The 27,086-nt window shown below is 54.1% G+C and overlaps 1 protein-coding gene across 3 annotated transcripts in view; it reads left to right on the forward strand.

Annotated features, from left to right (window-relative positions):
* Positions 1–26,767, forward strand: part of TTC38 (tetratricopeptide repeat domain 38) — a 29,267-nt gene extending 2,500 nt beyond the window's left edge. For 2 of the 3 annotated variants that reach the window (XM_032261485.1, XM_032261482.1), the window contains exons 3-14: positions 2,801–2,882; positions 4,278–4,449; positions 5,937–6,110; positions 10,708–10,783; positions 14,007–14,126; positions 16,101–16,160; positions 17,352–17,420; positions 19,136–19,217; positions 20,674–20,839; positions 21,949–22,108; positions 22,358–22,431; positions 25,585–26,767. In XM_032261485.1, the coding sequence (XP_032117376.1) occupies positions 4,280–4,449; positions 5,937–6,110; positions 10,708–10,783; positions 14,007–14,126; positions 16,101–16,160; positions 17,352–17,420; positions 19,136–19,217; positions 20,674–20,839; positions 21,949–22,108; positions 22,358–22,431; positions 25,585–25,675 (1,242 nt within the window). In that variant the 5' untranslated portion in view covers positions 2,801–2,882; positions 4,278–4,279 and the 3' untranslated portion in view covers positions 25,676–26,767. The remainder of the gene's footprint in view (positions 1–2,800; positions 2,883–4,277; positions 4,450–5,936; positions 6,111–10,707; positions 10,784–14,006; positions 14,127–16,100; positions 16,161–17,351; positions 17,421–19,135; positions 19,218–20,673; positions 20,840–21,948; positions 22,109–22,357; positions 22,432–25,584) is intronic. The other variant, XM_032261484.1, reaches the window with a different exon arrangement.
* Positions 26,768–27,086: the final 319 nt, after the last annotated feature.

Here is a 27,086-nt window from a genome sequence, read left to right on the forward strand (position 1 = left end):
AAAAAAAAAAAAAAAAAAAAGAAAATCAACACCAAGACAAAAGTATGCCAAATTGCAGGGTCTTATTGCTGGCGGCCACGGAGGACTCACGTCTCTCCAACCCGTGGCCCCGAAAGGAGGGTGTCAAGACATTTTATGCCTGTAAACCACCTCCTGGGCAGGGGTGAGGGTGAGGGGCTTCGGACATTCCGAGGGCCAGGAGACTTTGGACATTCCGATTGTTACGTAAGTGGTTCACTTACATGACAAGTAAGTCAAGGTAAGCGTTAGTTTACACATTGTCTGGGTAGGGTGGAAATTACAGACCTTAGTTACTTACTACAAGTCACAGGGGCCAAGATGGTGTGGATTTGGACTGCTTGCCTGTCACATTAGGGTTACAGAGAGCAGTTTTAACAGAAAGCTGAGGTATGGTTGAGGTATGCAGTTTATGGGGCCTTTACCATGTCACAACGTGAAGGTTGGCTGTGAACTGGAGGCAGAACCAGGATGAACCTGGGCCTAACGACACTGACAGAAAACTAAAGCTGGCGGTGAGGCCGCTGCATACTGACTTCATCCGCAGAAAGGACCCAGGGAGCTCTGAGAAGCCTATGGGCCGAATAAGAGAGGCCGATGGGATGCTGTGAGCCGTGCCAGGGGCGCTCCTCCTGTTCCCAGCCTGCCTTGCCCAGGGACTCAGCTCTGGGCATCTGAGCTGTTTATTTTGTGTTTGACGTAGCTCCCTTGCCTTTCCTGCACCTCGTTGGCCTCCATAGAGCACTCAATTTGTCACACACCACATCCCCAGTCAGTAGGAGCTCACCCTCCCAGCCAGCGCACATCCTGTCTTGTGTGTCGGTGTCTGTGCTGTCCTGAGTTAGAACCTGGGTTGTTTACATATCTGTGCCAACCCTCCTGTATCTTGTCAAAACGCTTGTTTAGCCTGTAGTCGCAGCTGCTTGGAGGCTGAGGCAGGAGGATTGCTTGAGCCTGGGAGGTTGAGGCTGAAGTGAGCTGTGATTGTGCCACTGGACTCCAGCCTGGGCTACAGAGCGAACTCTGTCTTAAAAAAAAAAAAAAAAATACATGTGCTAATTCTGTGTAAAGGGTACATTTTAAAACCCAATGCATGACTATAGGTCCAGGAATTTTTTTTTTTTTTTGAGACAAAGGCTCACTCTGTCGCCAGGCACCCTCTGTCGCCAGGCACCAAGCTGGAGTGCAGTGGCACAATTTTGGCTCACTGCAACCTCTGCTGCCCGGGTTCAAGCAATGCTCCCGCCTCAGCCTCCTGAGTAGCTGGGACTACAGGCGCATGCCACCACACCCAGCTAATTTTTGTATTTTTAGTAGAGACAGGGTTTCATCATGTTGGCCAGGATGGTCTCGATCTCTTGACCGCGTGATCTGCCTGCCTCAGCCTCCTGAAGTGCTGCGATTACAGGTCTAGGACTTTTAAAAAGAGGCATTTGAATAAAGGACTAGGAATAAATACACTAAATTGTTAAAAATGATGAGGTGCTGGGCACGGTAGCTCATGCCTGTAATCCCAGCACTTTGGGACGCTGAGGCAGGTGGATCACCTGAGGTCAGGAGTTCAAGACCAGCCTAGTCAACCTGGCATAACCCCGTCTCTACTAAATATAAAAAAATTAGCCGGGCCTGGTGGCGCCCACCTGTAATCCCAGCTACTCAGGAGACTGAGGCAGGAGAATTGCTTGAACCCTCGAGGCAGACGTTGCAGTGAGCCTAGATCATGCCATTGCACTCCAGCCTGGGAGACAGAGTGAGACTGTCTCAATTTAAAAAAGAAAAGATGATATAAAATGAGATTCGGGTAAGTTTTATCTTTCAGCTTTTGTGTCTTTCTAACGCTCTAAAATGAATGTTTACTGTGACTATTTTTAAATGAATGAATAGGAAGCAGAAGTGTTCCTATTCTGACCAACTTTAAGGCTCCTCTTATGGTGGAAGAAGCCGATGTATAGCAGGTCACCTGTCAGGAGGAACCTGCCTTTTTTTTTTTCTCCTTTTCTGTGTCTCGTAGGCTGGAGTGCATTGGCGCGATCTCGGCTCACTGCAACCTTTGCCTCCTGGGTGCAGGCGATTCTCCTGCCTCGGCTGCCCGAGTAGCTAGGCCTACAGACACACACCACCACACCTGGCCAATTTTTGTATTGTTTGTAGACAGCGTTTCACCATGTTGGCCAGGCAGGTCTCAAACTCCTGCCTTCAAGTCATCCACCCACCTCGGCCTCCCAAAGTGCTGGGATTACAGGCGTGAGCCATCGCGCTCAGTCAGAACCTGCCTTTTGATGTTCTTTTTTGGAAATGCAGCATCCCTAGCCCTAGAAAGTGTACCTTGGGCGATGCGTATTTCATTTCCTCATATGAAGAAAGTTATCAGCCAAGTTACGCCTTCTTTGGGTTAAAGTCCAGAAACAGTGTTCTACAAATAAAAACAAATCTGGATTTATTTTTATTTTTTGTTTTTTGAGATGGAGTCTCTGTCATCCAGGCTGGAGTGCAATGGTGTGATCTTGGCTCACTGCAACCTCAGCCCCTGAGTTCAAGTGATTCTCATGCCTCTGCCTACCAAATAGCTGGGAATACAGGCATGCACCACCACGCCCCACTCATTTTTGTATTTTTAGTAGAGATGGGATTTCACCATGTTGGTCAGGCTGGTCTTGAACTCCTGACCTCAGATGACCTGCCTGCCTCAGCCTCCTGAAGTGTAAACCTGGATTTGGAGTCACACCTTTGTTAGTATGATCCAAGGGCTCCGTGAGGACTTGTTTTGCTTTTCCCATTTCAGTATGTAAAATGGACCAATGACAAGAGTCTCGGTGGCATTGAGGGCTGCCTGTCAAAGCTCAAAGCAGCAGATCCAACCTTCGGTGAGTAACACCCTCCCTGGGTGCAGGCGCCCCGCTTCATAGATCCAGCCCCTCCCTCTCTCCCTGACCACAGGGACACAGTTGGGATGGGGAAGGCAGGTTGGGTGGCGGCAACCGGGGTGGCATTTGCACAGCGGGAGGGAAGATGACAGCTGCCATTGTATTTGGAAAAACAGCCACTCCCATAAAGATGCCAGGTTCTAATAGAAGGTGTTTTCAAGTCTTTTCTCTAATTGCCATCAGTTCTGGAATGAAGATGCTGACCGCATTCTCAGATGAGGAAACAGGGTTGGCAAGAGTAAGACTGGACCTGAAGCCACCCAGCTGGTGGTTGACAGCTGAGATTAGATAAGGCTTCCTGAATCCAAGGCCCAGAGCCCTGGAACATGAGAGATGGCTGCTGCAGCCTCCCTCAAGGGACCAGTGAGACCTCATCCAGAGTGGCCGGGGTGAGGTGGGGACCGATGGCTGACAGAGGCCGGCATGTGTGTACAGCGGGCGTGGGGATGCCAGCACAGTGCATTGCAGGTGTGTGGTCCCAGGATGTGGCAAGGTTCTGGGCCAGGGAGAGGGCTGATGAGGAGACAGGGCTCTTGGCAGGGCAGCAGGGACCCCAGTCTCACCCTGCTGCATCCTGGTCAGACTTAAGGCAGGGGGCTTGTACTGCCCTGGAGAGGACAAACAAGGAAATAATTGGCTACCCCGTTATTTCCAAACCCAGTTGTGGGGAGCCGGGAGCCAGGGGTGGGCTCGGACTCTCTGAGCAGACCTCCAGCCCTTATCAGGGGCTTTGACCACTTGAACCACCAGCTAGGCTGGGCTGGGGCTGACTATTGGAATCACAGCTATTTTCCAGGGGCCGAATGGGTGGTCCTAGAACTATGGCTGGGTCCTGGGTCCTAGGCCTGAGCCAGTGACCAAGTTCCAAATGCCAGTGGACACCCTGGCTCTCCAGAGTGGGGCCTGGGGGCCTGCAGTCCCCGTGTGAGCAGCGCAGACAGGATCAGGACTTCTGTGCTCCGGGGCCTCCTTGTCCATCCCCTCATGCACCTCATCCGCTGATGCCTCCCAGGAACTGTGTGCTGGCTGTGCTGACAGTGTCACCTGATGAGCCTCAGGCAGCCTCGCGCTAAGTGGCTCATGCAGCGAGGGGAAGGTGCTTTAGACACTGGCACTCAGCAGAATGCCGTCATTAGAAAAATGTTCAAGACTGCTTTTAGGCTTACCGCACACCCTTCTGCCTGACAAGTGCCGAGACTGAGTTCCAGGCAGTTGGCAGGGCCACAGTGCGCAGCCTACTGCTGCATGGGATGTCTGTGTAACATGTGGATCCTGGGCTGGGTTCGGCTGGGCTGGACCATCTGAATCACCAGCCATTCTCTTACCTCCCACCAGCGATGGGCCACGCCATCTCGAATGGCCTGGTGCTGATTGGCACTGGAAGCTCCGTGAAGCTGGACAAAGAGCTGGACCTGGCTGTGAAGACCATGGTGGAGACTTCAAGAACCCAGCCGCTGACAAGGCGGGAGCAGCTGCACGTGTCTGCAGTAGAGACATTTGCCAAGGGGTGAGGGGCCTCCCTGGGCCAGGAGCTGGCACCCTGAGGCTATGCTGGGGAGTGGCAGGGTATCCCTTTCCCAATGCCCTCAGGAGGAGGGCCGGTGGGAGAATGATTCTCCCCCTGGCTCGTGAGATGCTCTGGCGGAAAATCACTTCCTGTCTGTTTTGCTAACCTTGGTGGAGTGCTGAATGAGGAAGCAGTCGGTGAAGAATCTCAACTTAGTGTTCAAAGTAACTTATTTTGTTTCATTAAGTAAATTGTATATTATTTTCATTACAAAAATAATAGGGTCACACTACAGAACTAACCAGGTTAGGGAAGAGAGAAGAAAATATGCTTCTTCTAGTGGGAAATAAGAAGTCAATCAGATTAAATCAAATATGCACCTGTGTGCTCCTTGCTCTCACACTGGCTTTCACATCATCGCATCCCCACCCCGCCGCTGTTCCCCACGCTGGTTCCCTCATTCTCCGAGACAGCCCCTGTGTCTGCTTAGGCAGGCAAGATACGCTGCAGAGTTAGGTGACCTTAGCCGATTGCTCAGGTGCGCAGGGATTCCCAACCCTGAGACGGGAAGTGCTGCCTGGCCTTCCTGGCGAGTCCGCCCAGGTGTGGGTTCCACCTCGGGGACTTCCTGCAGCTGTCTCACAGTCTCCAGTGGGATGATCTTTGGCAATTTGTTAAACCAGTTTTTTTTTTTTTTTTTTAATTGAACTAAAGAGTAAAATTTCCCACTGAAAACAAGTTAGTTCAATTAAAAAAAACTAACATAGGCCGGGCGCAGTGGCTCACACCTATAATCCCAACACTTTGGGAGGCCAAGGCAGGTGGATCACAAGGTCAAGAGATCGAGACCATCCTGGTCAACATGGTAAAACCCCGTCTCTACTAAAAATACAAAAATTAGCTGGGCATGGTGGCGCGCGCCTGTAGTCCCAGCTACTCGGGAGGCTGAGGCAGGAGGGTCGCTTAAACCCAGGAGGCGGAGGTTGCGGTGAGCCGAGATCGCGCCATTGCACTCCAGCCTGGGTAACGAGTGAAACTCCGTCTCAAAAAAAAAACTAACATAGAAACTAATTAAAAAAAAAATACTCCCGCTGGTGCAGTGGCTCACACCTGTAATCCTAGCATTTTGGGAGGCTGCGGCGGGCAGATTATGCGGTCGGGAGTTTGAGACCAGCCTGGCCAATATGGTGAAACACTGTCTCTACTAAAAGTACAAAAATTAGTTGGATGTGCTGGTACAGGCCTGTAATCCCAGCTACTTGGGAGGCTGAGGCAGGAGAATCATTTGAACCTGGGAGGCAGACGTTACCGTGAGCGGAGATCATGCCATCGCACTCCAGCCTAGGTGACAGGATCAGACTCCGTCTCAAAAACAAAACAAACTACTTCCATGCAGACCATGACACTGGTGAGAAGCGATGCCTCTTCCATTCCCCAGGTGAGTGGACCGTGTTCAGTGTTGGTGAGAAATCTTTCTCGGTTTCCAGGAACTTCCCGAAAGCCTGTGAACTGTGGGAACAGATTCTCCAGGACCACCCGACCGACATGTTGGCCCTGAAATTTTCCCATGATGCTTATTTTTACCTGGGCTATCAGGAACAGATGCGAGATTCTGTTGCTCGAATTTACCCCTTCTGGACACCTGACATCCCCCTAAGCAGGTAGGTGCCAGCAGGAAATCACATCATTTGTGTTTCTTAATCTCTCTCTTCTGCCCTAAAAATATGATGAGTCTCTTGGCCGTGTCCTAAAAGTAATGGGACCGCTGCTGCTGTTCTCCTAGTTCCTTAAAGTTCAAAAGTTTCATTTCCTTCATTTGATTTTCATCCCGCCTGTGAATGAGGTAGTGCCATTATGTATCAGTCAGCATGGGATTGTTTTTGCTGCAGTAAGAAACATCTCCTGGTTCTTCTTCCCTAAAGCTTATTTTGTTTATTAATTTTTTTTTTTTTTGAGCCAAGTCTTGCACTGTCACCTAAGAGTGTAGTGTCTTGATTTTAGCTCACTGCAACCTCCACCTCCCAGGTTTAAGTGATTCTTTTGCCTCAGCCTCCCAAGTAGTTGGGGCTACAGGTGCATGCCACAATGCCTGGCTAATTTTTGTATTTTCAGTAGAGATGAGGTTTCACCATATTGGCCGGGCTAGTTTCAAACTCCTGACCTCATGATTCATCTGCCTCTGCCTCCCAAAGTGCTGGGATTACACCGTGCCCAGCCTTTCCCCAAAGCTTATTAAAGGTGAAGCATCTGCCCTCTGGACATACCTGTCTCTAAGAGGGAAAAGTGAGCTTTCATGGGGGATTACAATGGCAATAAAAGGTTTAAAATGAAAGGAATACCCTGCCATTCCCAAGTCATTGGCCAGAACTGATCACATGACCTCGCCCACCTACAAGGAGACCAGGAAGTACAGTTCTAGGATGTACTTGGGAAGAGAGGAGGCCTGGAATGCAAGTGAACACCCCCAGTGACCATCACACAGGACTGACCTCACTGCAGCTTAATTACAGGATAGTTGTGAGGTTCAAACAGGTTACTAAGCTGTATTTAGTCAGCGCTCTCCAGAGAAGTACAGAGAGCTCGGAGACAGAGAGAGAGATGGAGATTTATTTTAAGGAATTGGCTCATGTGAATGTAAGGGCTGGCAAGTTGAAAATCTGTAGGGTAGGGCAGCAGAATTTCTTCTACAGACCTCAGTCTTTCTCTTAAGGCCTTTAACTGATCGATGAAGCCCACCCACGTGGAGGGTAAACTGCTTCACTGAAATCACATCTAGAAACACCTTCACAGGACTGGGCACAGTGGCTCATGCCTGTAATCTCAGCTCTTTGGGAAGCTGAGGCGGTAGGATTGCTTGAGCCCAGGAGTTCAAGATCAGCCTGGTCAACATGGCAAGACCCTGATTCTACAAAAAGAAAAAAATAGCTGGGCGCAGTGGTTCACACCTCTAATCCCAACACTTTGGGAGGCTGAGATGGGCGGATCACCTGAGGAGCTCAAGACCAGCCTGACCAACATGGAGAAACCCAGTCTCTAGTAAAAACACAAAAAAATTAGCCAGGTGTGGTAGCACATGCCTGTACGCCCAGCTACTTGAGAGGCTGAGGCAGGAGAATCCCTTGAACCTGGAAGGCAGAGGTTGTAATGAGCCAAGATCTCACTCTGTACTCCAGCCTGGGTAACAGAGCAGAACTCTGTCTCAAAAATAATAATAGCTGGGCGCGGTGGCTCAAGCCTGTAATCCCAGCACTTTGGGAGGCCGAGGCGGGTGGATCACGAGGTCATGAGATCGAGACCATCCTGGTCAACATGGTGAAACCCCGTCTCTACTAAAAATACAAAAAATTAGCTGAGCATGGTGGCGCGTGCCTGTAGTCCCAGCTGCTCAGGAGGCTGAGGCAGGAGAATTGCCTGAACCCAGGAGGCGGAGGTTGCGGTGAGCCGAGATCGCGCCATTGCACTCCAGCCTGGGTAACAAGAGCGAAACTCCGTCTCAAAAAAAAAAAAAAATAAAAAAAAAATAAAAATAATAATAATAATAATAATAAATAAAAGAAAAAAATAAAATTTATCCAGGCACAGCTACTCAGGAGGCTGTGGTGGGAGAATCCCTTAAGCCCAGAAGTTTGAGGCTGCAGTGAGCTGCGATCATGCCACTGCACTCCAGCCTGGGCAGCACAGCAAGACTCTCTAAAACAATTTTTAAAAAGGCCGGGTATGGTGGCTCACGCCTGTAATCCCAGCACTTTGGGAGGCCAAGGTAGGTGGATCACCTGAGGTCAGGAGTTTGAGACCAGCCTGGCCAACATAGTGAAACCCCATCTCTACTAAAAATACAAAAATTAGCCGGGTGTGGTGGTGGGCATCTGTAATCCCAGCTACTTGGATGGCTGAACCCAGCAGGCGAAGGTTGCAGTGAGCCAAGACTGTGCATTGCACTGCAGCCTGGCCAACAAAAGCAAAACTCCATCTCAAAATAATAATAATAAAACAAATAAAAATACTTTCACAGCAACATCTAGACTGGTGTTTGACAGAATAACTGGGCACTGTGGTCCGGCTGAATCAAAACGTAAAAAATTAACCAACACAAGAACCTAATAGTACCCGACACACAGTGAGCATGCAGTCAATAGCTGAAGTGTTGAGAACTAAATGACCCTGGTAAACACTCAATACATATATATATATATATATTTTTTTTTTTTTTTTTTTTTTTTTTTTTTTGAGACGGAGTTTCACTCATGTTACCCAGGCTGGAGTGCAATGGCGCGATCTCGGCTCACCGCAACCTCCGCCTCCTGGGTTCAGGCAATTCTCCTGCCCCAGCCTCCTGAGTAGCTGGGATTACAGGCACGCACCACCATGCCCAGCTAATTTTTTGTATTTTTAGTAGAGACGGGGTTTCACCATGTTGACCAGGATGGTCTCGATCTCTTGACCTCGTGATCCACCCGCCTCGGCCTCCCAAAGTGCTGGGATTACAGGCTTGAGCCACCGCGCCCGGCCTCAATACATATATATTTTTTAAAAGATAAGTCTGGAAGCCAGTACTCAAGAACATTGCTTCAGGGCCAGGCATGGTGATTCATGCCTGTAATCCCAGCAGTCTGGGAGGTCGAGGCGGGTGGATCATGAGGTCAGGAGTTCAAGAACAGCCTGACAAATGTGGTGAAACCCTGTATCTACTAAAAGTACGAAAATTAGCCGGGCCTGGTGGCACCTGTAGTCCCAGGTACTTGGGAGGCTGAGGCAGGAGAATCGCTTGAGTCCGGGAGGCAGAGGTTGCAGTGAGCACCACTGCCCTCCAGCCTAAGCGACAGAGTGAGATTCCGTCTCAAAAAAAAAAAAGACATTGCTTCAATGAATAACAAAAGCTAGAATCAGTCTCCTTGCACAGTAGAGAAGCCCAAATCTTAGTCTCAAACAGAAGCCCCATTGCCCTATTTTGTTTTCACTTAACCCAAGAAACCACAGGAAAGAACACCTTTCATGTGTGAGCGCCCTAGGTACTCGGTGCCCAGTTGCAGATGAGATTGGAAGTGTGGGCTGAGGGCGGTGTCTCACGCCTGTAATCACAGCACTTTGGGAGGCAGAGGCAGGTAGATCACCTGAGGTCAGGAGTTTGAGGCCAGTGTGGCCAACGTGGTGAAACCTCGACTCTACTAAAAATACCAAAATTAGCCGAATGTGGTGGTGAGCACCTGTAGCCCCAATTACTAGGGAGGCTGAGGCAGGAGGATTGCCTGAACCCAGGAGGTAGAGGTTGCAGTGAGCTGAGATCGCACCACTGCACTCCAGCCTGGGCGACAGAGTGAGACTCCATCCCAAACAAACAAACCAACCCACGAGAGTGATCAGAAGTGTGTAATTATTCAGCAGTGTCTTCCAGCCCATCCTGGGCTGGGCCCGGGCTGAGGTTGAGTTGGACAAGACAGGGCCCATCCTGTGGGAGCTCCGGGTCTGAGGAGGACCCAGCTGTCCACTGACTGCAGTGTAGTCCGGGCAGCCCACAGGTTACGGAGCCTTCCCAGGGAGGTGCCCCTGGGTCATGCCTCTGGGTGGACGTCACCAGGCAGACAGGAGGGAGAGGAGCCTTGTTATTCTCAGTGGAGACCCCTGTTGGTTCTTAGGAGGTGGGAGGGATGCTCACTGAGGAGCAGGCCCGCTTTCTGTGCTGGGTTTGGGAATGATTGTGCAGATGTAACATTCACCTTGCCCCTCACCAGTCAGAAGCATGGAATTGCTGAAAAGCACAGAGCTTGGCATGGGGTTGGGGAGTGTCAGTCTCCTGCGGCTGCTGTAGTGAAGAGCTGCAAACTGGGTGGCTCAGAGCAGCAGACAGGTACTCACAGCTTTGAGGGCCAGGAATCCCATCCAAGGTGTCAGCAGGGCCAGTGCCCTCCAAGCCTCAGGGGCGGGTCCTTCCTGCCTCTTCCAATGCCTGGTGGTGCCCGGAGCTCCCTGAAGTCCCTTGGTTCGAAGCTGCACCACTCTGCCTTGGTCTTTGCCTGCGGCCCTCCCTCTGCATCTGTGTCTTCACACGGCCGTCTTATATGGACACGAGTCATTGCATTAGAGCCCACTCTAATCCCATGTGACCTCCTCTAAACTTGACTACCTCTCCAAGGACTGTATTTCCATAAAAGGCCACATTCCCAGTACTGGGCATTAGGACCTCAGTGTACCTTTGGAGGGACACAATTCAGCCTGCTACCCGTCCATTTTTTACTCTGAGATCTTTTTTTCTGTTTTTAGCTATGTGAAAGGCATCTACTCTTTTGGCTTGATGGAAACCAACTTCTACGATCAGGCAAAAAAACTCGCCAGAGAGGTAAGTGGGCCCTTCCCAGGGTGCCTGATCCTCGGGAGCAGCTGTCAGGTGGACCAGGGCATGTGAGGGGCACCATTCATGTGTGACCCTGTGAGCCCCACCCTGGCCTCACTTCCTCAGAGAGACTGGGGAGCTTGTGTTAGTGTGAGCCGCTGCCGCCTGCCAGGGGCTGTCGTTCACCTGTGGCCCCCGGGGTCCCCAGAGCCACATTCCTTGTCTGACACTGGTTCCACTTCTACAGATGAGACTGATGGGGTGCGGGGAGCCCGTGGTCAGCCCACTTGGGGTTGCACAGAGTGACAGCTCCGGGCTCGCAGCAGCTCTGCCTGGCTCTGAGCCCCTTCTGCCCTGCTGGTGTAGGACTGTGGGAGGAGAGGCATGAATCCATGCTGGCCCTTCCTTCCTGAGCTTCGCCATTTCTAAGCATCACTCACGGCACTAGAGGTTCAGGGAGCTGAGTGGTGATTGCCAATCATGGTGATTGCTGGGCATCCATGCAAACCTGGGCCCAGGGCCAGGTGGCAGCCTGCAGCTGGCTGGCAGGCATGGGGTGCAGGTGGTCTCATGCTCTGGGGGTCCCTCTCCTCTACTCCTCTTGCAGAAGTGGAAACTGAGGCCCATGGAGGGGCTGCCATGCACAGGGGAGTGCCAGCTGCTCCTGTGCTGGGCTCTGCATCCACACAGCTCTGCCCACATAATGTTAAACTCTTTGTTGCCCAGATGAGGGGCCCGAGGCTCAGAGAAAGGCTAAGGCTAGAGCCCGCCCAAGGCCAGATGCCTCAGAGATGGCAGAGCTGGATTCCACCCAGGTCACCCGATGACAGCTGTCCTTTCAGCTGCCTGGCCCAGGCGCCGGCCTCCCAACGTCCTGGCTGGGCTTCTTCCCCCAGTAGTTGCCCTAGTCAGCTTGCAGTACCGTACCCGGGAGATAGCACTCTTTGGGGCCCATGGGTCGCTGGGCTCTCTGAAGACTGCTCTGAGTACACAATCCAAGACTTGAGGCTCGGGTGATGCATTCTTTGCTTTAACTCTGGTCGAGGCTTGTGGGGACCTGAGTGGCTTTCTGGCAGTCGTGGCTCCATGGCCTGGATGACCAGATGCCACCATTCAGGGATCAGCTGCAGGAACGTTCTTTGGAGAACATGGCAGCTGGGCCCTCCCGTGGGTGGCATCCATCTGGGCACCTTAGAGCTCATGGGACAGTTGGAGAAGCTCTGGACAAGGGCAGCTGTGGCAAACCAGATGTGGCAGGCCCCCCCACTGAGGACGGCCAACAATACATGCAAGCTCGCGCCTTGCAAGGAGCAAGAAGTGGTGGATGGGGTCCCCGCCCTGCTCCACGGCCCTGCTCTCGCCCCCCCGTCCTTTGTCTGGCAGGCGCCAACTCTTCGACTCCACCCCCAGCACCCCACAGACAAGTACTGGGCAGGAAAAGCGGCTACGATGGGGCCAGGGGTGGGAACACATGAGCCATGTGTCTGTAGCCTCAGGCTGGTGAGGGTAGGAGGAGCCGGGGCAGGAGCAGGCAGGCGGTGGGCACAGCACAGCCATGGAGCTTGGGGTCCTGGAGCTCCAGTCGGCTCGATGGGTGGAGGCTTAGGCAGGAAGCCGCAGGCCAGGAGCCAGGGCTGTAGAGGGGCAGGCGAGGACTGGATTGTGCTGGGCCTTCAGCCTGGGAATGCAGTTTGGACTCTTTCCCAGGGAACCGTGGGAGGGCTCCAGGAGAGGGAGGAAGCTGTTCAGCCCATCAGAGCTGGTGACAGCCACCACCCTTCACTCCCGCCGTTCGTGAAAGCAGCACGCTTAGCAGGGTCCCATCTCAGAGCCCCACCCCCAGCCTGCTTAGACTGTGCCCAAGTGTCCTGTACTCAGGGCCCTGCCCTGGGGTGCCCACGGTCCCCTGCAGACACGCTTTCTTCCCCTCTGTTCCCACATGGAGTGGGCCGGGCCCAGGAAAGCTGAGTGTCGGGCAGAGCGGCAGGGCTTGCTGGGGCCCACCTCCTGCCAAAAGCCTCGCAGTAGGTGCTGGGCCAGGGCAGGGGAGCTTGAGGCTTCTGGACACCTGTGAAAGGCGTGGGGAGACTGAGGCAGTGGGCTGGCGGGAACTCATGATTTGGCATGGGGGACCTGGGCACAGGCCAGGCAATGGGACCTCTGTGAGCCTCAGTTTACTGCTCCATTTTCTTATTTTTCTTTTTCTTTTTCTTTTCTTTGAGACAAAGTTTTGCTCTTGTCACCCAGGCTGGAGTGCAATGGCATGATCTTGGCTCACTGCAACCTCCACCTCCCAAGTTCAAGTGATTCTCCTGCCTCAGCCTTCCAGGTAGCTGGGATTATAGGCACCTGCCACCACGCCTGGCTAATTTTTGTATTTTTACAAAATACAAAAATTATTTTTTTTTTTTGTATTTTCAGACGGGGTTTCACCATGTTGGCCAGGCTGGTCTTGAACTCCTGACCTCAGGTAATCCACCCGCCTCGGCCTCCTGAAGTACTGGGATTACAGGCGTGAGTCTACTCCCCCATTTTCTAAGCTCCACCTGGGGCTTAGTAGATGCTTAGCAAACATGAGCTAGACACATAAATAGAAGAAAGAACAGCTAGGAGGGGAGGATCATTCCATGAGTCCTGCGTGCCTCACTGGTTACTGTCAAGCTCACAGGTTGTGGGAGTGGCTTTTGTCACGAACTGCGATAACCTCAGAGCCAGCGTTTCTGCACCCAGAAAGCCACGTGTCCTCACGTGTGGTAGTGGGAGGAGGCAGCCACGGCTGCTGGAGCACTTGATAGTTCACACCGCATTCACAGGGACAGTACCGTTTCTCTAAGAGGAAGGCGGCATCTGTGGCCTTTCTGGCAGTAACTGAGGCCCAGAGAGGGCGGGCATGTTTGCAGGTGCCTCAGCTGTACGCAGAAGGCTGCAGGCTTAGGGATGAACCTTGGCTTTGGAAAGACCCTGTCGCTGTCCAGCTGGGTGACGCCAGGCAAGTCGCTTAGTCTCAGCTTCCTCATCTGTGAACCAGGCAGTGAGACCCGTGAGCTGGTGTGCCTAAGCAGGCGGGAAGTGGTGCTGATGGTCAGTGTCTTGAGTCAGAGCCCTGTCCCCACACTTGCTCCACCCTGTTCAGCCCAGGCCCCTCTTGCCCCTTAGAGACCTGTGGCTGCCTGGCCCGGCAGCCTGCTGATCCACGTTATCTGGAATCCTCTTCCCTGCACCCGCACAGGCTTTATCTATGAACCCGACAGACGCGTGGTCGGTGCACACCATAGCTCACATCCACGAGATGAAAGCAGAGATCAAGGATGGGCTGGAATTCATGCAGCACTCAGAGGCCCAGTGGAAGGTACGACGCTTGTCACTGGGTCTGTTACCTCCCTGGGAAATTCAATGTGTCCCCTTGAGTTGGTCTGAGGCTTTATGAACAGGAGGAGTTACAGGGCGTGGCTTAATTCTTGGGGTTCCTTCTCCTCCTCCTCTTGCACCTGCCCCAAGTGTTTGGCTGCTGAGCGGAGTGCAGTTAAGATTCTAGTCCACACCCCAGGCCTATACCTTGCCCTAGGGACCCCACCGAGGCTGCTTTGTATTTGGGGTCACCCTGCTTTGTATCAGGGGAGGGTGTACACTTGACTCCAAAGCAGGGGCTGTGCAGTCTGAGCTGTGCTGGGGGGACCCTCAGGCCTCCAGATTTGGCCCTGTCAAGGGGGGAGCTGTCAGGTTCTCTCCTCAGGGACAGTGAGGTTTGTTTGAGGTTCCCGAGTGCTGGGCGCTGTCACTTGCCGAGGATCATGAGTCCAGTTTCCTGAGCTTGGAATATCCTAGCAGGGGCCAGCTCCGAGCACAGCACAGTCCTACTGTAACACCACTTCCTTCATACTGAGGGCAGCCTAAGGTAGCCACCAGCATACCACCTGCTCCCCTGGCTCTCGGGGCTTTGCCAGCACGTGCTGGAGTGTGGTCCAGGGCCTGATGATTCCCTGCGGGTTTTTTGTTTTTTTTTTTTTGAGACACATTCTTGCTCTGTTGCCCAAACCAGAGTGCAGTGGCACAATCAGGGCTTACTGCAGTCTTGACCTCCTGGGCTCAAGCAATCCTTCCACCTCAGCCTCCCAAGTAGCTGGGACTACTGGTGCATGCCACCACACCTGGCTAATTTTTAAATTTTTTTTAGGGAGAGACAGGGTCTCTTCCTTACGTTGCCCAGGTGGGTCTTGGACTCTTGGGCTCACGTGATCCTTCTGCCTCAGCCTCCCAAAGTGCTGGGATTACAGGCATGAGCCGCTGTGCTTTGCTGATCCCTGCAGTTTTACCTAAGTGCCCTGAGCTGTCTGGGCACCAGTGGGCCTCGCATCTCTCTGTGAAGTGGCTGTGATTCCATTTATCAACTTCACACGTGAGGAAAGTGCAGCTGGAGTTGCTGAAGTAGCTTCCTCTGTGCTGGTCCTGGGGCTGCTGCTCCCTAGCTTGAGCAAGCAGAATGTGAAGCTCCCCAGCCTCAGTTTCCCCCTTGGTAAATGCAGGCATAACAGTCCCCGCCCTTCGGAGTGGAAGGTAAGTCTGTGGCCTGGAGGTGCCCAGCACAGGCAGAAAATACTGTTTCCCGCACTCAAAAATGATGGTTTCTGTCGCTGGGCACTGTGGCTCACACCTGTAATCCCAGCACTTTGGGAGGCTGAGGCGAGCGAATCACCTGAGGTTAGGGGTTCAAGACCAGCCTGGCCAACGTGGTGAAACCCCAGCTCTACCAAAGATAGAAAAATTAGCCAAGTATGGCCAGGCACGGTGGCTCATATCTGTAATCCCAGCACTTTGGGAGGCTGAGGCAGGTGGATCACCTGAGGTTGCGAGTTAGAGACCAGCCTGACCAACGTGGAGAAATCCTGTCTCTACTAAAAATACAAAATTAGCTGGGCCTGGTGGTTCATGCCTATAATCCCAGCTACTTGGGAGGCTGAGGAAGGAGAATCACTTGCACCCAGGAGGCAGAGGTTGCCATGAGCTGAGATTGCACTCCAGCCTGGGCAACAAGAGCGAAACTGTGTCTGAAAAAAAAAAAAAATTAGGTGTGGTGGTGCACTCTTGTAATTCCAGCTACTCAGGAGGCTGAGACGGAGAATCGCCGGAACCTGGGAGGTGGAGGTTGCAGTGAGTTGAGGTCATGCCACTTCACCCCAGCCTGGGCGATAGAGCCACACTCTGTCTCAAAAAAAAAAAAAAAAAAAAAAAAAGAAGATGGTTTCTGCATTAGCACAAAACAGCATTTGCTTTTTTTCCCATAGGCCTTTAGACTTTTCGTAAATTCCCGTTTTTTTTTCTCCAGGACTCGGATATGTTGGCTTGTCATAACTATTGGCACTGGGCTTTATATCTGATTGAGAAGGTAAGGTGACCATCTGTTTGCACTGTCTTACCCCATGAAGACGTCCAGAGGGAGAAAGATTTTTCTGGCTGTTGCTATGTATTCACATCCTATGGGGCAGTTCTGTTGTGTTTGCACGTTTCAGTGGTGACTGATGCAATGCAGCATTCCTGCTTTCAAAGAGCATTCCAGGCTTGAGTTGCTTTAGGGGTTTTTCACTGCTGAAGCCTGGAAATCACATCTGTGGTGTGTAACTAGCGGAGACTGTTCAGGCTGAGTGCCTCTCTGTGGCTGGAGTGGAGAGCCAAGCCCCACCCCGCTGGGCGTACCTGCCTGGGCCAAGAGCTCTTCCAGCAGGAGCCAGGCCATGGGGCAGCTGCTCGGGACACCCTTGACCCCAGGGATTCCGCCACAGGGTTCCATGTGTGAGGCTGTCTCTTGTACTGCTCTTTATCATGGACAAAAGCTAGAAGCTCCCTGAATGTCCAAAAAGCAAGAAGTGCTCAGAACACGAGGGCCCTGTTATGACATAAGAATGTGACGGTACACTGTCTGGAAGACAGCACAGAACCCAGCTGAAGGTACAGGAGAGGAAACACATGCAGAAAAGAAAAAGGTGGCCTGGCGCAGTGGCTCACGCCTGCAATCCCAGCACTTTGGGAGGCCAAGGCAGGCAAATCACCTGAGGTCAGGAGTTTGAGACCAGCCTAGGCAACATGGTGAAACCCCGTCTCCACTAAAAATACAAAAATTAGCCGGGTGTGGTGGTGCATCCCGGTAGTCCTGAGGCTGAGGCACGAGAATTGCTTGAAGCTGGGAGGCAGAGGTTACAGTGAGCTGAGACTGTGCCGCTGCACTCCGGCCTGAGTGACAGAGGGAAAACCCATCTCAAAAAAAAAAAAAGAAGAAAAAGGCTAGAAAGAAATACATGAAACAGCTTGCAGCAGTTAGTATGAGCAATACCTATATTACCTCTTCCACTAGGACAGAGAATGCTTCCACAGCACCTGTTTCTTCAATGGCTGCAGCACAGGGCACTGCTGTCCTTCCTATGCTGGGATCCAGAGGCCCGGTTGGCAGCGGGTTTGCCTTCTCCCGCCCTAATGCCGCCGAGGCAATGCCCGTGCCCCTGTGAGAGGAGGCGGAGGCTGGAGGCCATGCTTCGGGTGCTCTGGCCTGGCCGTTTTCAGCATTACACTTTGCCTTCTCCAGAGCTTAATCAGGAGAACTTTATTCTTCCAGGGTGAATATGAGGCCGCGCTGACCATCTACGATACCCACGTAAGTTGCGTTCACACCCCGTGCGGTTCGTTGCAGCATTTTGCCTTTTAGTCTCAAACAGACCAGATCTTTGAGTTCATCGGGTTATCCCAGCCAGAAAAAAACAGCAGGAGCAAGAACACGTTTCTTGCGTAAGGCCTCATGGGATTAATTTTGCCAGGAGCAGTGTTGTAACCCTGCCTGTGATGGTGACAGTGGTTGGCTCTGCTCACCCTGAGGGTGTTGATAGATTTACACGTCTGAGGGCCTCGTCTGCAATCATGGACTTCTCTCCAGCCCCTTGATACCACTTTTCTTTGGTAAGACAACTGGTCTACCCATTGGAATTTTTTTACTTTACCATCATAAAATATAAAAAAACATAAAATTAAGTGTACCAGGCCGGGTGTGGTGGTTCACGCCTGTAATCCTAGCACTTTGGGAGGCCAAGACGGGATCATTTGAGGTCAGGAGTTCAAGAGCAGCCTGGACAACATGGTGAAACCCTGTCTCCACTAAAAATATAAAAAAATGAGCCAGGCTTGGTGGCAGGCGCCTGTAAGTAATCCCAGCTACTCAGGAGGCTGAGGCATAAGAATTGCTTGAACCCCAGGAGGCAGTGACCCAAGATCATGCCACTGCATTCCAGCCTGGGGTGACAGAATGAGACCCTGTCTCCAAAAAAAAAAAAATTAAGTGTATAGTTCTGTGGCATTAAGCACATTCACATTGTGTAACCATCACCACCCTCCATTTCCAGAACATTCTTCGTCTTCCCAAACCGAAACTCTATGTCCGTTAAACATTAACTCCCCATTCCTCCTCCCCAGGCCCAGGCATTCTTTTGAGAGGAGAAAAGAAAAGCCTGACTCACAGCTCCCAAGGACCCTAGTGATGGCTTCATCATAAAAGCCTGGGACCATGGAAATGCTTGTGATCTGGGGGCCTAAACACCAGAAAAAAACACACAGAACATTTCCCTTGAAGGAATCCTTTCTACATAATTAGGAAGTTGTAGGAAGAAATGAAGGGTGGACCGGGTGAGGTGGCCCATGCCTGTCATCCCAGCACTTTGGGAGGCCGAAGTGGGTGGATCACCTGAGGTCAGGAGTTCGAGACCAGCTTGGCCAACATGGTAAAACCCTGTCTCTACTACAAATACAAAAATTAGCTGGGCATGGTGGTGGGCGCCTGTAATCTTCCCAGCTACTCGGGAGGCTGAGGCAGGATAATCACTTGAACCTTGGAGGTGGAGGTTACAGTGAGCCAAGATCGCACCACTACACTCTAGCCTGGGCGACAAAGTGAGATTCCATCTCAAAAAAAAAAAAAAAAAGGAAAAAAAAAAAAAAGAAGGGGGACATAATATACCATGAGCTCGAGGTGGCCCGCTCAGCAAAGCTGAGTCTAGAGACATGATCGGGCAGACAACCCTCCTACCAGTGTGGTCTGAGGCCTGGGGGTGGGAGGTGACAGATGCCTGGGCCTGGCATGGGCCCCGGGCCTGCATTGCAGTAGGCTCCTTCTTCAGGCCCACCTGGTGACCCCTCTAGTGCTTGGAGCAGTTCGCACCCCAGTCGAAGGTGATGGGCCTGTTAGTTGAGGTGGTGGGGACAGTGGCAGAGGGCTTGCTCTATGCAGGCCCACTGCACCCAGATAGGCTGGCCCCCAGCTGGCCCTGTAGACCCCTCATCCAGCCCACCTGCTGAGCCCGCCTTGGCCGCCCTGTCTTCCAGATCCTTCCCAGCCTGCAGGCCGGCGGTGGAATGCTGGACGTGGTGGACAGCTGCTCCATGCTCTACCGCCTGCAGATGGAAGGTAGCAACCCTGCAGCCCTGCTGGCTCCTGCCCATTCCTCCCACATCATGAGGAGAGGGTGCTGTGGCCTGGTCGGGGGGCTGGGTAGGAGCTCATGGGTCAGCTGCTCTAGGCCTCTCTGCAGACCTTGGGACGGGCATGCCTGGCCGCTGCCTTGGGTACTGCTGTGCAGCTGGGGGAGGGCCCAGGCCACACTCCTTTCTTCCAGTTCCCACCACCCCTTGGTGTGGAAGCCTCCAGCTCTGCACCCAGGGTGGCACCTGCTGTGCTGTTCCCACGGCTGGCCTGCCAAGCCTTTGGGGCACTGGTGGCACCTGGCCACCTGTCTCAATGCCACCTCCTTTCTAGAACACGGGAGAGTTTCTCAACTCCCTGGGATTGTAGACAGGTTTCTCAATCTTGTCGTGCTCTGCAGGTAGCCTGGAGGGACCAGCCACAGCTCTGGGGGTTATCAAGGGCTCCAGCCAACCACTGGGGTACCAGATGGTTCTCCTCTCACCTCAGGCTCAGCAGAGCCATCCTGGAACCACAAGGGCCTGGGCTAGGCCCTAGGTCGGCAGTACAGTAGGGGTGCAGGCCTAGGCTGAGCAATTCGGGGACCTGAGGGAGGGTATGGCAGGCTCTTTTTAGAGATTCCGGAAGACTTCCTAATGGAGGTGAAATGTGAGCCACAGAAGGGTGTGTGGGGTTTGCTAGGCAGAGACAAGGAAAGAGTTACGTTCAGAGACAGCAGCCCATCTAAAGCCACGAGGACACAGAAGCGAGCAGCCTGCTGCAGGACGAGTGGCCACAGGGTTCGACGTGGCCAGATAGGGCAAGAGCAGGCTGAGGGGTGTAAGAGCCAGGGAGCCCACCTGTGGGAAGAGCAGGCTGAGGCTGGAGACCCAGAGAAAAGTGAGGAGGCTGGGAGATGTGTGGGGAGGTTGGGGCATCCGTGGGGAGGCTGGGGGATTTGTGGGGAGGCCAGGGATGTGTGGGGAGGCTGGGGGACATGTGGAGAGGTCGGGGCATCCGTGGGGAGGCTGGGGGATGTGTGGGGAGGTCAGGGGATCTCAGGGACACCAGGGGATCTGTGGGGACATTGGGGGATCCGTGGAGAGGTTGGTGGATCACAGGGAGGCCGGGGGATCTATGGGGAGGCCGGGGATCCACTGGGAAGCTGGAGGATCCAAGATGCCTGGGGTTTGTCAAAGCAGCCAGAGGCTTTGTTTAATAACCTTTGACACTTTTAAAAATGTGCTTCCTACTTACACATCTGTGACCTCTACGATTAGACAGTCCTAACACAGGCCTGCGCACAAGGCCAGACGCTGCCCATGGCCCTGCCCACCTCCCCACCCTCTCACCTGGGATAGGGTCATAGGGCCTCCAGAGGAAACGCTGTGAAGAAGGCCCATGTACAGGACATGGCCCAGAGCCTCACACCAGGCCCTGGGTCTCCTTCCCATGTCCTCAGGGGTGTCTTTGGGCCAGCGGTGGCAGGATGTCCTCCCTGTGACCCAGAAGCACAGCCGAGACCACGTCCTGCTGTTCAACGATGCACACTTCCTGATGGCCTCCCTGGGTGCACACGACACCCAGACCACACAGGAGCTGCTGACCACCCTGCGGGATGCCAGCGAGTATACAAAGGGGACCTTCTTGGGGTGGAGGTCCCCACCCTGCTGAGAGGGTAACTGGGTGCTAGGGCCATGCCGAGACCTGCTCAGTGCCTGCCCCACCTGTGAGTACAGCTCAGGGGATGCCCATGGAGGCTGCTCCAGGTGTGTACCCCTATAGATGTGTGTCCCCAGTGTGGACCCCCGAGGCATGTGCACCTGCAGGTGTGTGGCCCACAGCTGTACAACTGGTTGCCCCAGGACACACAGCTGCCTCCCTCCCCAGCATGGGTATAAGGTCCTCAGGGTCACAGGGCTGCCTCCTGTGGAGAGGACACAGCAAAGCCCTGAAACCAGAGACACCTGCTGCTGGCAAGCCCTGAGGTCCTGGACGAGGTGCTTCTCTGCTCTGAGCCTCAGTTTCCCCATCTAAATCAGGGATGGTGCCTGCCAAGGGCTGGTGAGGGGTGGCCTGGGAGACCGGGGCTGCCTTGCTGATTCCCTTCTGGGGGTGGTGATCACCCTGACTTGCGGTGCCAGGCTTTTGCCTATATTGTCAGCAATCCTGACAGTTCTGTTACACTGGCTTTTTTTTTTTCGAGGCAGAGTCTTGCTCGGTCACACAGGCTGTCGTGCAGTGGCGTGATCTCAGCTCACTGCAACCTCAGCCTCCTGGATTCAAGCAATTCTCCTGCCTCAGCCTCCCAAGTAGCTGAGATTACAGGCACATGCCACCATGACCAGCTAATTTTTTTTATTTTTAATAGAGACAGACTTTCACTGTATTAGCCAGGATGGTCTCGATCTGACCTCGTGATCTGCCCGCCCCGACCTCCCAAAGTGCTGGGCTTACAGGTGTGAGTCACCTTACCTGGCCTAGACCGGCATTGTTATGCCTGCTTCACAGATGAGCAAACTGAGGCCAGAAGGTGGGGGACCAGGTAGCTGGAAATGGGCGAACTCCAACCTAGGTGTGAGCTCAGTGCCCTTTCCTGTCCCCTCGATGGGCTGCCCTGCCTGTCACCTTACCCCATCAGTGGACCAGGGACACCTCGCTGAGGAAGAAATGGCCCTGCCCCTCCCGGATGTTCTGTGGTGGGCAGGCAGCTGAGGGCCCTGTCTCGGGTTTGCAGATCCCCAGGGGAGAACTGCCAGCACCTCCTGGCCCGAGATGTGGGGCTGCCCCTGTGTCAGGCCCTGGTGGAGGTTGAGGCCGGGAACCCTGACCGTGTCCTGGAGCTGCTCCTGCCCATCCGCTACCGGATTGTCCAGCTCGGTGGCAGCAATGCCCAGGTGAGCCAACAGCTGCCAGCCAGGGCGCCCAGGGCCTGAGCCAGGGAGTCTGGGTGCCGCTCTCCTGTGGTGTTGGTGCCCACACGTGAGTGTGAATGTGTCTCTTATGCTCCCACGCTATAAGTTTGTCATCAAGGGTGCGGCATCAACCCCACTGTCCCCCTGGAGAGCAGGCAACCCACCGCGGGCAGGAGCTCACCTCCCCCTTCCCGAGTTACAGGAGCCTCACATGCCCAATTGACATTTCAGAGAGATGTCTTCAACCAGCTACTGATTCACGCGGCCTTAAACTGCACCTCCAGTGTCCATAAGAACGTGGCCAGGTGAGCTCCTGGCCCCTGCCCAGCACTCCAACTTTCACAGGTTCACCCCTCAGACCTCGGTAGCGCCTGGAGGCCCCACTGCCCTCAGCCTGAGATGCCCCTGCTTCTGAGGCTGTGAAGTCGGAAGGCTGTGGGGAATTTGGTTCTCCTTTGTTAGCGGGCTCAACTTGACCAAGGGGAGCCAGGCCCAACCTCCACCCTCCCCAGCCCACCCCCTTTTAGCCATGCTAAGCTACCCTGTTACGAAAATACGTCCTGCTTATTTAGGCCCCCGGGCCTTTGCATGTGCGTGCCCACCGCCTGGAAGACCCTTTACCTAATGCTCAGTTAGACCTCAGCTTATTTCTCCTGCCTGCCTGTGCTGGGTGCCAAGAGGCAGCAGTGAGCAAGCACACTAGGCACTGCCTACAGGGAGTGCATCTGTAGTGGGGGGAGCATGAGGGAGCAGTCAGACCCACAGACACAGGTAAATGTGCACTGAGGGAGTGGCAGCTGAGGGCACACCTGAAAGCCCAGTGGGTTTAGCTAGGCCAAGCCAGGAGCTCAGAGGAGGGTGGCACAGCTGGAGGGTGAGAGTGTCAGGAGGGTGACAGCTGGAGGGTGAGTGTGTCAGGAGGGTGACAGCTGGAAGGTGAGTGTCAGAAGGGTGACAGCTGGAGGGTGTGTCAGAAGGGTGACAGCTGGAGGGTGAGAGTGTCAGAAGGGTGACAGCTGGAGGGTGTGTGTCAGGAGGGCGGCGCAGCTGGAGGGTGAGAGTGTCAGAAGGGCGGCGCAGCTGGAGGGTGAGAGTGTCAGGAGGGCGGCGCAGCTGGAGGGTCAGAGTGTCAGGAGGGTGGCGCAGCTGGAGGGTGAGAGTGTCAGGAGGGCGGCGCAGCTGGAGGTGAGAGTGTCAGGAGGGTGACAGCTGGAGGGTGAGAGTGTCAGGAGGGTGGCACAGCTGGAGGGTGAGTGTGTCTGGAGGGCGGCGCAGCTGGAGGGTGAGAGTGTCAGGAGGGCGGCGTAGCTGGAGGGTGAGAGTGTCAGAAGGGTGACAGCTGGAGGGTGAGTGTGTCAGGAGGGTGGCGTAGCTGGAGGGTGTGTGTCAGGAGGGTGGTGGCATAGCCAGCTGGTGAGAGTGCCGGGGGAACCCTCAGGAGCCCCCCCATTGCCAGCAGCCTTGGTACTTCCATGGCCCGGCCTGCCTCCCTCCACTCAGGCAGCTGAGCTCTCGGCCAGCGGCTGCATAGCCCCTGTGCGCCTGAGGGGAGACTGTGACACCTCTCCTTGCCCAGGTCCCCTGGGACCCTCAGACACAGGAGAAAGGAAGAATAGAGGGGCCGTGGGTGCCTGGTGGGAGGGTGTGCTGTGAGAGCAGGTGGCAGCCTGGGGCCACAGGAGGCCCTTGGCTGGTGACAAGCCCAGTGGCTTAGGCGCAGGTGCCGTGGCGCAGCTCCCTCCAGGCAGGGCTTCCACCGTGAGCCGTGCAGCCTCCATGGTGCTGACGAAATGGGTCTGGCTGGCAGCACTTGAACTGCCTGAAACTGGAAAACGTCTTGGACACATGCTGCCCGCTCTGCCCTTCCCTGGCCATAGACAAAACCACGCATGTGTTTTAGTGGTCAAGCCCCTTGAGGAGCTCCAGGCTACAGTGTGGCTGGGAGGTGGCGCCTCTGGCAGCAGCAGTGGGAAAGTGGCTGTGTGGACAGGAGGGCTGAGGGCGGAGCTGGGGTGAGCATCTGGGGGGCAGTGCAGCCGTGGTGATGGTCCCCCCCGGGGTACCATGGGGGAGGATGGCAGGGAGAGCAGGCTGCACAGGGAGCTGACAGTGGTGGGAGGTGTTGGGGGTGTCTTCTCTCCAAGTCCCATCCTGCCACTAGGCAGCATCCCTGGGGCCATCAGCATAGCTCACCAGCGCCCAAGGTGGGAAACCCTCCACCCCAGCCTTGAGAAGGGATCTTTGAGCCCCCACGTTGAGTGCCAGGCCCCAGCCCCTTCACACCACTCACGCCCTACAGAACCACTGTTGTCAGGTGTGTGGGGGCTGTCTTAGTCAGTTGGGGCTGTTATTTAAAAAGTGCCACAGACGGGCCGGGCGTGGTGGCTCACACCTGTAATCCCAGCACTTTGGGAGGCCAAGGTAGGTGGATCACCTAAGGTCAGGAGTTCAAGACCAGCCTGGCCAACATGCTGAAACCCCGTCTCTATTAAAAAATACAAAAAATTAGCTGGGCGGGGTGGTGGGTACCTGTAATCCCAGCTAATCGGGAGGCTGAGGCCGGAGAATCGCTTGAACCTGGGAGGTGCAGGTTGCAGTGAGCCGAGATCACATCATTGAACTCCAGCCTGGGCGACAGAGCAAGACTCCATCTCAAAAAAAAAGTGCCAAAGACTGGGTGGCTTGCACAGTTGGCATGCCTTGTCTCACCGTCCTGGAGGCTGAAATGGCCAGGATGGAGGCCTGGCAGGGCTGTTTCTGGTGAGGCCTCTCTTCCTGGCTTGTGGACAGCCGCTTTCTTGCTGTGTCCTCACATCACCTTTCCTTTGAGTGCTAGTTCTTTCAGGTCTCCTCTTTTTTAATTTTTTAACATTTTTAGAGTCAAGGTCTCTGTCACCCAGGTTGGAATGCAGTGGTGTGATCACAGTTTACTGTAAACTCAAACTCCTGGGCTCAAGGGTTCCTCCTGCTTCAGCCTCTCACAGTGCTGGGATTACAGGCATGAGCCACCACACCCATCTCTTATAAGGGCACTAATCCCATTCAGGAGGGCCCCACCCTCATGACTTAATCACTTCCAAGAGGCCCTGCTCTCAATACCATTACCTTGGGCATTTGGGCTTCAACGTGTACATTTAGCCTGGACACAGACATTCAGTCCACAGCTGGGTCTTTACCTCAAACCGTACCTGGGCTTCCTCTCTTCAAACTTGGGTTTTCCCCTTCACACCTGTTCTGCCCCCTCGTTGCTGTGGCTTCCTGCTCTGGAGATCTGTGCCCTCTCATCCTCACCTCTCCCCAAACTGAGGCCAGGCCTCCTGCCCCTGGGCCTTGGCCCTTGCAATTCCCTCAGTGCAGCAGCCCAGCCTGCCTGTGTTCTGCCTTGGAACCAAGGGACCACCAGGCCCCACATCCCTCTAGAAGGTTCTGCAACAGAAGCTCTGTGTCTGTTTCCGCAGGAGCCTTCTGATGGAACGTGATGCCTTGAAGCCCAACTCACCTCTGACCGAGCGGCTCATCCGCAAGGCGACATCCGTCCACCTCATGTAGTGAGCCAGCCTGGCCGCCTCCACCCTGCAGAACCTCAGTGATGGCCTCGCTAGTGTCCAGTCCACTGCTCCATCAGCTTAGGGAAGGGAGACGGCCAGAGCCTGTTTGTTAGGGCTGTTAGAGGGTGATCTTCAGTTTCACAGGAAAGGGGTCAAAGGTTAATTTTAAATGTGATTCTGAATCTTCTTGCAGTCCTCGAGAAGGGCCAGCATGTCTTTTTAGCAGCCATAGCCAGTGTAGGTGCTGCTCTCTCCACCTGCCTTACAAATTCTATTTCCCAGGGGAATGTGTCTACTGCCTGGTGGTTCAGGGGTTGGAAGGCAGGGCAGGGGTGGGGGCTGATTCCACTGGAAGGAGTCTTCCAGAGGCAGCCTCCCCCCACCATCTGTCCCCCCGCCACCAGGCTACCCTTGGGATGGACCTTTTCATTTACTTTTCCATATATTCTAGACAGGTTCTGTCGTCTCATTGTGTTGCTATCCCATGTTTCAGGTGAGGGTACCAAGGGTAGGGGACCTAGTGGCCCGCCTGGTGCCTTTGGCCTCGGCCCCCTGCTGCTGCGGCCACCGCCCTCCTTGCAGATGAACGCGCACATGGGGTCCTCCTGTCTCTGGGGCGAGCCTTCCGGCCCCTGGCGGGGACTGTGTTGGTACTTGGAGCTGTTTCTCTTTAAACTGCACAGTGGAGGGCTTCATGTCCACTATGATTTTAATCATAAACACGCTTCCGAAGTGCAAGGATTGAACTCAGGACTGCTGTGTTGTGGCAAAACGCAAAGTGCTGTGAGGTGTGGCTGTGACAAGCTTGGAGCAGTCCTGCAAATGCCGCCCCTGGCTCCTGCTTCCCCACTGAGCGCCCTCCTGAATGTGCTGCTGACTCAGTTGTCTGTTCAGCCTTCCTGTGAGGAGTGCTCCCAGTGCACAGATGTTTTTCAAGATCCTTCAGTTTGTCCTGAACTTAGGGAGGGATTCATCAGGGCAGGAAGCGGGCAGGCCTCCTAGAAGGGAGAGGAGACCTCTAAATCTATTGAGTGCCCACAGTTTGCTCAAGCCCAGACTTAATTCAGGGATTAAAATGAATTAATCGCTTCCTCTAAGTCTTTGAGCATCTATGCTCCAGCCCTGGGGTTGGGTCCTGGGGAGACAGCTTCTCCTTGAACTTAAGGTAGGTGGGGCGCGGCACCTCACGCCTGTAATCCCAACACTTTGGGAGGCCAAGGCAGATGGATCCCCTGAGGTCAGGAGTTTGAGACCAGCCTGGCCAACATGGTGAGACCCCATCTCTACTAAATATACAAAAATACGCCAGGCGTGGTGGTATGCATCTGTAGTCCCGGCTACTCAGGAGGTTGAGGCAGGAGAATCACTTGAACCTGGGAGGCAGCTGTTGCAGTGAGCCAAGATTGCACCAC

Source organism: Sapajus apella, unplaced genomic scaffold, assembly GCF_009761245.1.
Source record: "Sapajus apella isolate SASKATOON/1434 unplaced genomic scaffold, GSC_monkey_1.0 scaffold123, whole genome shotgun sequence".
Lineage (NCBI taxonomy): Eukaryota > Metazoa > Chordata > Mammalia > Primates > Cebidae > Sapajus > Sapajus apella.